The 10,611-nt window shown below is 36.5% G+C and overlaps 1 protein-coding gene across 1 annotated transcript in view; it reads right to left on the bottom strand.

Moving 5' to 3' along the window:
- The window catches only part of LOC107660162 (SH2 domain-containing protein 4A-like), a 16,634-nt gene that overhangs the window by 4,549 nt on the left and 1,474 nt on the right, over positions 1 to 10,611 (bottom strand). The window contains exons 2-5 of the mRNA XM_016449400.1: positions 9,575 to 9,955; positions 2,714 to 2,861; positions 1,739 to 1,829; positions 517 to 790 (exon numbers count right to left, since the gene is read on the bottom strand). Coding sequence (XP_016304886.1) covers positions 517 to 790; positions 1,739 to 1,829; positions 2,714 to 2,861; positions 9,575 to 9,755 — 694 coding nt within the window. The 5' untranslated portion in view covers positions 9,756 to 9,955. The remainder of the gene's footprint in view (positions 1 to 516; positions 791 to 1,738; positions 1,830 to 2,713; positions 2,862 to 9,574; positions 9,956 to 10,611) is intronic.

Below are 10,611 nucleotides of genomic sequence, written 5' to 3'. Positions count from 1 at the left end.
GTTGTGCTTTTTTTGTTCTGTAATGTTTTATAATATATTGTTGAAAGAACACCTTATTTCATTATTTCAGATACTACTTCTGCTCTTACCTTTCTTAGTTACAATATAATATATTGTAAATAATGTTAAGTAATATTATAATATTTATATAATAGTGTTTATATAATTGTAATTGTATATAGAAATATGAACATATAATATTTTGTGTGTGTGTATATATATATATATATATATATTACATATATTAGTTTTAATTTTAGAAATGTTTATTTATTTTATTTTGATGTTTAACCAATGTTCATTGCTAGAAAATTGCAAAATGACAAACTTTAGACATGTTTAAACAAAATAATTAGGCTACTATTAGGCATGAATAGATAAACAAATGCAATTAATAATAATTATTAATTAATGCTAAATAAATGTTTCTCATTGTTTCTTGTTCTGTGCTGTTTTTGTAGTATATTGTTGAAAGAATACCTGGGATTAATTGAGATTCTACTTCTGTGCTCTTACCTTTGTCTGGTGTGGGTGTGTCCAGTGGGTGTGTCTTGTTGTTGATTGACAGCTGCTCTTTCATTGCTCTGTGCAGTTGAAGCTCTCTGAGTCTGTCTGCTACTGTTGTCTCTGTGTTGCTCATATGTGATCTGTAAAGGCCCGTGTCGTCCTCCGCGCTGCCCGAATCTGAGTCATCTGTTTGGCCCCTGGTGTCGTCAGCTGACTGATCAGAACCGCTGTCCTGCTTGGACTCATCTGAGACTGTCGTAGAATCGCTGAGCTCCTCTGGTTTCTGTGGCAGATTGAATGAAACTCATTTGTAAACACTTATAAAATCAGAGTTGACAAATTCAGAGACACAAAGAGAGACGGAAGTGTGTGTGTGTGTATTCCCTCTGGCAACGTGGCACTGATGCCATCTGATACCGTTTAATTCTCTGCCCAGGCTCTAAACCATCTGCTCAGGGGAGCCTGGCCTGTCCAACTACACACACCCATCGTCTTATTATTATTGCTGCTCTTATTATTTAAGTCACACACATATACATGTGCATCTTCTCACACATATGCACATTCATATGTCAATTCACATGAAAGCACACTCATTTAAACACATGCACACTCACGCACACGTTCTATCATAGTGGACTTTCCATTGAGGTCTGTTTTTATACCAAGCTAATGATATTCTTTATCCTCCAACCCTGTGAATCTCATCTCATGCTTAGTGACCCAAAATTGTGCAACCCTTTTTTTTTTTTTTTTACCGTTTTGTTCTGATTTGGTCACACACTTTTTATGTACTGTAATTCATAGAAGTGAGTCATATTATATACCAAGATGCAGAAGTTATGTGGCATTGCCTTATCCTGAAAAAAAAAACCGCACCAAAGGTAAAAGGCAAATATCATTCACAAAGTTCTTACTATTCAGCCTATGCCTCCTTAAGATGAATTGCATGTTGTATTCCTCATTTGTAATTTGCTTTAGTTAAAAACATCTGCTAAATTAATTAATGTAAAACTTAAATGTAACAATTTATCTTTTTCTCGGGCCTATGTGCCTTCATGGCCATTTTATTATTTTTTAATGACATTTTTGAGTGATAGTTTGGAACTGTGCTGGGTTGCCACTTCATGTCTAATACAACATCATTTCTGAAGCAGAATCATAAGAAGTGCTCTAACTACCCCAACTAATCTTTCTTTCTTTCTTTCTTTCTTTCTTTACCCCCACACACCTTAAGCAGTAGCTGGATCCCTGGTTCTGTACTGGTTTGTTGCGCTCTGCTGGGTTTGGTCAGGCTGCTCTTTACAGTTTCTGCTTTTGCTCTGTGAACAAAGAAAAACACATTTAGCTCTGTGGTTTGAGAATAGTTAGATTGCTATTAATTCCAATAATGTTTGTATTTGAGGCATAGTGACAGTGTATTTTTTATCTGCTGTTAGTTAGTATGTATTTTGCCTGCTGTTATTGATTTATTATATGGCTCTCTGGAATATTTAATTCCAAGTCTATTGCGGTATTCAGATATTTTAGTACAATGACCATTAAAAGGCAACTAAATGTTCTATGCACTCTACCATTCAAAAGTTTAGGGTTGGTAATTTTTTGTATGTTTTTAAATGTCTCTTATGCTCACCAAAGCTGCATTTATTTGTTCAAAATACAGAAAACAGTAATAGTATGAATATTATTACAAATTAAAATAACATTTGTCTATTTAAGGTATTTTGAAATATAATTTATTGCTGATTTTTATAAGTAACATTCTAGGAGCCTTTGAGTAGTGATGATGAATATAAACTTTATAAATGTATCACTGTCAATTTTGAGCAATCAAATATGTCCTTTTTAAAAACATATAAACTTAAATCAATATTTAATGTCCATAATGTGTACTCAACAATAATCCCTTCCATAGTGTATTTGGTCACACTTTATTTTAAGGTACAATTCTTAACAAAACTATTAACTACAACTTTTGCCTCAACAAGCTCCTAATTTGCTGCTTATTAATAGTTAGTAAGGTAGTTGTTAAATTTAGGTATTGGGTAGGATTACGGATGTAGAATATGGTCATGCAGAATATGTGCTTTATAAGCACTAATAAACAGCCAATATGTTACTAATAGGCATGCTAATAAGCAGCTAGTTAATAGTGAGAATTGGCCTAAAGTGTTACCATGTATTTCTATTATTGAGGGTGTTGTACCTGTTGATAGCATTAGGGTTGGCCGCTGTCTTGTTTCTCAGCTCGGACAGGATGAGTTTTGGAGATTTGAGCTCATCTGATTCTCCGATAATACACACATGCACATCACCATCACTGCCCAGCAACCAGCTCACACTTTTACAAGGGCCTGAGGACAAAACGATAAACATGCCAAGAAAATCAATATCTGAGAAACAATAAATAAATGAGCAACACAGAAACAATTAAGTTACAAAGACAAAGAGGCACAACAGATGCAACAGCTCATGATTAGCCCTTTTACTTGCTTTATGAACATTTCGTGTTATTTAAATCTTCGTTACTCAACCCAAGGGGATGAGGTTTGGCAGTTTGGCATAAAGCATATTTCACCATTGACAGCCTTTTAAAATTGTATTCTGCCGCATATTTTTTTGTTTACAGACGTTAACCAGCCAAACCCTGAACCCTTGATTTCCAATATTACGCTCTGTAATGTGTCCTTTTCACCGACAGATGGCGCTGTGACATTGAGTGAAATTGATCCTGCATACTGTAGGTCGCCTGCTCTGGTTTAGAAGCGTGTAAATGTCATTCAGTGTCTAGATGTCAATGCCAGCGGTCATCAGGCTTGTATTATCACCTTACAGACACTTGCACCGGCCCACAAAAGCTGTGAATCCTTCCCAGTCACCCTCATCATTATTTCAGTGTGATTTAGCCTTCTCCGATTACACCAAATGTTTGAAGGCATGAAATGAAGTGTGATCAACTGATATGTGGGGCTTACGTAAGAGGCGACAAAGAGGATCCTTGTGCGTATTGTAGGGGATTGCAGTTCACCTCAGATAAATAATCTAAAAGTACATCATAATGCCATGAATATCAGTGGGAATTATGGAAAAAATGTCAAGAATTTCCCAGCGTGAAACCGTTTGTTCCAGCAGGGGTTGATCTGTTTTTCTTTTCCATTTTTATTATTTTTGTTGCTTGCACGTAAGGGAAAACCTAACACCCCTCACTTCCAGCAGAAAAGGTTACGTAAAGAACCGGTTCTCCAGGTCGACAGAAGCCACGCTACGACGAGGCAGATCAAATGGCTTCATTTCCATGCAGGAATGAATTAAAGGTTTCTGTTAGAAATCTCAGAAATGTTCAGTATGTGTTGCTTAAACTACAAAGGTTACATAATATAAAACTGGCACATCTTTCGGAGGTATTTTTTTCACGAATCTGTCTGTGTAGTGCTTGTTGCCAAGGTCACATGGTTCACCCACATATGCTGCTTAAGACGTGTGTGTGTGTGTGTGTGTGTGTGTGTGTGTGTGTGTGTGTGTGTGTTTGAAAGGTGATGTAACTGCATGGTGATGAATGTGTTTTTTGAGGAGTGTTTCTTAAAGCATTATGACCCCATTGAGCAGCCCAGGGCTGAATCTGGCCAGCTGCACCTTGTATAGGAACGCAACTTGTCAATGGTTGAGCTTCTCCCTCCTTTTATGTAATAAAACAACAAATAAAAGACATCAAGCCCTCAAAAATCTGTGTTCATACCATCCCATAGGAGACTAGTTTGGAAGTAGCTCGTTACTCCTTAAAGGTACAGTTCACCCAAAATGAAAATTCTGGCATCGTTTACTCGCCCTCATGTTGTTCCAGTCCAGAATTTACATTTTTGGGTGAACTATCCATTTAAGTTCCTTAAAATAAGCACAAATGAGATGATTGTGGAGATACATTAATGGCGCTTTCCACTGCATGGTACGGCCGCCCGGTATGGTTAACTTTTGGGGGGTTTTCCACTGGGCACAGTACCTGGTACCTGGTACTTTTTTTAGTACCGCCTCAGTCGAGGTTCCAAGCGAACCGTACCATTACCAAAACATGACGTGTAAACTTTGCTGATCACGGATTGGCCTACCTGCGTCACTGAACTTGCGCCACAAACACAACAGAACCGCTATATTTAAATCAGCACAGCCAGCGAAGGCTCGAACGCAACTGTTTTGAACGAGCGCACCTTTTTTAACAACCAAAAAGTGGCTGTTTCGTTGTCTGTTGAAGAAGTACAGACGTTCCTCTCGTTGATAGCAGAGGAACGGATCCAGCGAGAGCTTGTTGGGGCGACGCAGAATGAAAAAGTTTTTCAGGAGTCGCGGCAATAGAGGCGGCGCAACTATAAAGACGTGGTTAATCCCGCCCACTCTAAAGCGGTAAGGTTACTGAACAGCAGTGGAAACGCAAACCGAGCCGAGTCGTACCACGCAGTGGAAAAGCGCCATATGAGAACAGGCCAGCGGTTCTCAACCAGGGGCCCTCAGCAAACTTCTAATAGTATTCTTATCAAAAATCAGTTTTCTCTTGAAGAACCAGTCTTGGAAAAACCTGGCTGTATAAGGAAGCCTAATTATAAAAGTGTGATTTCTACATCTGAATCAGTCATATAAATTACTAAAATCCTGTAATTCCATGATAATTTGGATGCATTTCATGAACATACATTTTTTATATGCCAAGCTCTACAAAATAGTTCAAGTATATCAGGTAGATATTGTGAATAAAAAAATATTTTTAAATCCTTATCCTGAATATTTATCCAGTAAATCATGAACAGCTGGAAGGGTTGTAGGTCTTTAACTGTTGTTGTGGACAGTGCCTTGGAGTTAAAATGCTGGGAACCACATGTGTAGAGCAGTGAAGATGTGGTTAACACCTCAGATTATTTTGTTTTATATGGAATTTGATAATAGATGTTTGAGTTCATGTTGATATCTTTGACTTTAAAGTATGTAAACGAGTTTAAGACAAGCTGCATGCTTTAATTTGTCAGTAGTGTAGATTGTAAATGTTGATATTTGAAATTAATATGTATAATCCATTATGTATCAAAAACTAGGGATACAATGTTGTGCTTTAAAAAGAAAAAGAGGAATGTTAACCTATGTTATTTACATTAGATAATGCATTTGGAATCATAAATGCAGATATAATATTTGTTATATGTGTTATATGTTTAACTTGTTAAATGTCAAAAATTTTGTTCATTGTTAGTTCATAACACCTTAACAAATGTTACCAGGACTTATTGTAAAGTGTTTAATTTAGTCGGTTTAGCTCACAGACTCATTCCTTTGGCTGAGGATTTGCTACACTAATGTGTGCTACTAAATGATTTGCACCTTTAGAGGACACATCTGGGAAAAATAGGATGGGTCATGCTACAAAGACAGAGAGTGTGACCACATCCTGTTGCTCATATTCATTGACGCATTAGGTGTCTATAGTAATTCCCCAGGTTTATGTCAAGTCTGACCACACCTCTAAGTCTCCATTTGCTATCCATTTAATCTGATTGCTGTCAAAGAGAAACAAGTGACTTATTACAGAGATCTCATTGGTGATTTTTCTCTCCAGTGGGCTGCAAAAGAGTCTCGGGTACAAAGTTCCAGCGATAGCTCATAGTTTTGTTTGTCTGTGTACTTTATCTCGACTTCCCCTGACGCAGAGCTGACACACAGTATCAGCTAAGGCGACTGAAACCGGCCACAAAGTGCTGAGCGAGAGAAAGACGGACACAGCTGCGTTCACAATGCTGCCATTGACATGAGCTGTGAACCATGTCAGTTGTGTGTCCGTGGAGAGAAAATCAAAAGAGATTTGACTGTGTTCGTGTCAAACTGAAGTAAATGAATAAGAGTCAAACTGCATGACTGTGACACAGCAGCTCTCTTTTGTGCCCGTTTGTGCAGCAGCTAAACATACTTCACAAAGGCCCTGTGTTACATGTGGCTCATGTGACTTGACGCTTTTTTGATGAGAAACAGAAGCCGGGGGAGAATACCAGCACTATTGATAGGAACACATACAAGAACATTTATGTCCTTGAGCAAATGCTGTTGTAAATGTCAATTCCTGTTCGGTTGGATTCCATCGTCGTCATCACATGAACTGAATGTTTTTTCCCAGCCTGGGAACATGGGTTCAAGTTGTCATAGATGTTACGACCATCTAATGTTTTTAAATTCCATGTATATTTATGCTCTGTTACACAACTCTTGTTCTCAGTTTTTTCCTCATACTGTCATTTGCAAACCACACTATTGGGTTGGGGGTTTTTTCTCTATTCTCTAAAGAGCTTTCATTTTTGAAGGATTAGTTCACCCAAAATGTACTCACCTTTAGGCTATCCAAGGTATTGTATAGATGAGTTTGTTTCTTCATTGGAACCGATTTGAAGAAATTTTGCATTGCATCACTTGCTTAGTCAGAATTAAAGTTGATAAAAACATCACAATAATCCATAAATAATCCACACGACTCCAGTCCATCAATTAACTTATTGTGAAGTGAAAAGCTGTGTGTTTGTAAGAAACAAATCCATCATTAAGGCATTTTAACTTTTACCCATTGCTACTAGCCAAAATAGTTCATAATTCATACTAATGCTTTCTTCAGTAGAAAAAATCCATCCATCTTCTCACATCAAAATTCACATATATGTTTACAACATATATGTTTGTTGTAAACACTGCCTGGTCTGTGCATATTTTTCTTCTGATTCAAATGAGATATGCTTTTTCACTGGAGAAAGCAATTTTATGGATAGAGGACTGTTGTTGTAACCAGAAGCAATAATTAAAGTTAAAAACATTTTAATAATAAAAACATGCAGCTTTTCACTTCAAAGATGTTAACTGATGGACTGGAGTCATGTGAATTATTTGTGGATTATGGTGATGTTTTTATCGGCTGTTTGAACTCTCATTCTGATGGCACCCATTCACTGCAGAGCAAGTGATGTAATGCTAAATTTCTCCAAATCTGTTCTGATGAAGAAGCTAACTCATCTATATCTTGGATGGCCTAAGGGTGAATAAGTTTTCAGAATTTTCATTTAAAAATAAAGGCATTGATGCTTCCATGAAGAAACTTTATAATCAAGGCAACCTTTTAATTCCACAAAATGCTTTTAGATGTTTAAAATGCTGTTTACACTAAGGAAAAATGTTTCTTTTAAGGACTGTTCACTGAAAGGTTCTTTGGGCAACCAAAAATGGCTCTTTTATGGTTGCTTTGTTTTGCATGTTGTGCTTCCTGAGAACATTCCATGCCCAAATCTCTGGCAAAGCACATCCTCAGGCATTAGTGTAAGAAAGCCCTGAAATGTTTAGAGGAATTTACAGCAGCAGGGCCCCTACGGCATTACAGGGGTTAGATCCCAAACAAGGCTCAACTCTTTACAAATGCTGATGCTATGGAGATAAACAGTAATCTACTGCAAGGTGATTTGCATGTGGGTATTGTGTTGCAAGGTCAGTGTTGAAAAGCTGGAATTTGGCTCTGGTTTTGCCCCTTGCAGCTGTAGCATGTCTGTGCGGTATTGTTATGTGCCTCTTTCGCACTTTCAGGTCACTTAATTTCCTTTGGCCTCAAAGATATGTGCTCACCTTGAAATGACGTTAGAACATTTTGCACAGGTATTGATTTTCTTGTTACATCAACGAGGGCGTGTTAAAAGATTTATTTTGAGTTCCTTGTAACACGCTGCTTTCATATAGTTTCCTGGAACTGCGTAAAAGGATCTGCACAGACATTCAAAAAAAGTGAAACATTCTCTGATTGGCTATATTCACACAGCAAGGGGTGAATTTACTTGCAGGCTCTAAATGGGTTGAAATAACACTGACAGTATGTAAATTACACTACAGTTTAAAATTTGTGGTCAGTAAGATTTTGTTTTTGAAATATATTAATATTCAGTCACAGTAAAGACATTTATAATGTTATAATGTTACATCAAATAAACACTGCTCTTTTGGACTTTCATTTCATTATATAATCTTTAAAAAGTATCAAGTTTCCACAAAAAAATGTTTAGCAGCACAACCGTTTTCAGCATTTACAATAAGAAATGTTTCTTGAGCAGGAAATCAGCATATTAGAATGAATTCTGAAGGATCATGTGACTCTGAAGACTGGAGTAATGATGCTGAAAATTCAGCATTATTTCACAATATTATTACTGTTTTTACTGTATTTTTAAAATCAAATCAATGAAGCCTCTGTGAGCATAAGTGAAAATAAATCTTATACTGACCCCAAATTTTTAAGTGTAAATCGTTGTCTTTCTTTTCAGCTCCGTTTATGTAAATTTGTCTCTATATTAGCTGAAATTAACATTTCAATATTATTGCCAGAGCCTCAACGAAACTAGATGGTAACTTTTTTCTAGAAAAAACATCAGTCTTTTGTTTTCAGTAGAATTTTTCAGCATTTTAAACACATTACATACTATAATACAAAATATTGAAAAATCTTAATGTACCCACATCAGTAATAAAATAGAAAAAATAAAATGCAGATATAATTGAAACAGGAAGATTGGGAAGTTATTATTGGTATTATTTAGAAAAAAAAAATAATACAAATATTAAAAAAAAAAACGTGTCTTTTGAAACTGGTAGTTATTTCGATTATATTAAGTGATTGTCACGCTCTTTAATAGCTGAAGTGTGTGTGAACACAATTTTTCTCTCTTCTAACAGAACTGAATTATATTCAGCACTGCTGCTGTGTGAATGTAGCTGACAGTATTCACTGCACTGCTGACTACAATCACTATTCAATAGCTTCTTCATTGGGTTCAATTCAACTATTGAAATGCGTCATCTGGAAAAAAGTAAAAATTTCACCTCATGTGCTCAATTTATACCAAATGGGCCTATGAGGTTCAATTATGATGTCCCACATTTAAGAATGTGCAAAAACACTGGCGTGTCAGAGACACAAAAGCATTTGACTGTTCTGTAAATAGTTTTTGTCTCCTGTTGATGCTCACAGAATGACAGACGTGGCTGTATTTTTAGAAAGGGTGTGAGTTCATACCTCTCTTTTGCCGGCACTTTTCTTTTTTTATCCCCTCCTTGCCCTCCTTCTCTTCCCGCTCCTTCCAGCGCCTGACTTGTTCCTCTCTCATTTTGAAGAACAGGATCTTCTTCTGTTCCTCATTCAAGGCCTCTAGTACATCAGCGTCGATGTACATGTCAGCTAGGATTTGCTGCAGCATGGTGTGTCTGTTTGTGTGTCGTAGGCTTTTGAATAAGTGTGCTGGTATACAAAAACGCTCTCTGAAGAGTCCAGCTCCTTTTTTGGAATTGTTATCGTCCTTTCCTCAAACAAAAGCTTCCTCTATGTTCCAGAGATTGGCATTTTAGATCCTGCTGTTGAGTTCGTTCTTATCCCACACTCTGGCCATGTGATTCCAGTCTGAAAGAGAGAGAGAAATGGGAGGAGGTGAAAAAAAAGAAAGATCCATTTAAGCATCTGTTGCCGTTTTTGTGCAGCCCCTCTTTATGGGCGACCCCTTTATATCACTGCATTAATTAATCCTGATTTCACTCATAAAACAACAAAACCTTCCCACTCCAATTTCCCCTTTCTGAAGAGAGCAGAGCAGTTTTATTGTTCAGGAGGCTTAATGAAGCTCTTAGATGTTTTTGAGAATTTTTTTTGTGGAATATCTTAGTAAGAAATTTATAAACACACACACATATTAGCAACTAACAATTTCTTCTTTCTAAAGACAATTTCTTGGTATTGATGATTTAACAATCATTTTAAATTTATCATATACAGTACATGTGTAAAAACATGTCTGACTGTGCCTATTCATAAAAAAAGCCAAAATACATAATACGCAATAAATACTTGTTTGGTTTTCACATAAATGTTAATAGCATTTTAACTTTTTTAAAACTGATTCAGTGTTTATATTATTATTTTTAAGTAAATAATAAATGGCAGTTATTTTTTCAAGAATTTTTGCCTTTTAATGATACTTTGTCTAATTTTCTCTAAAATTAGACCACCTGAACATTTGTCTTTAAGGACCCCCCCGCCCCCCCAATTTTTATTCTTAATTA

Source organism: Sinocyclocheilus anshuiensis, unplaced genomic scaffold (genome assembly GCF_001515605.1).
Source record: "Sinocyclocheilus anshuiensis isolate Anshui unplaced genomic scaffold, SAMN03320099.WGS_v1.1 scaffold888, whole genome shotgun sequence".
Classification (NCBI taxonomy): Eukaryota; Metazoa; Chordata; class Actinopteri; order Cypriniformes; family Cyprinidae; genus Sinocyclocheilus; species Sinocyclocheilus anshuiensis.
This window is presented reverse-complemented; position numbering and strand designations above follow the sequence as displayed.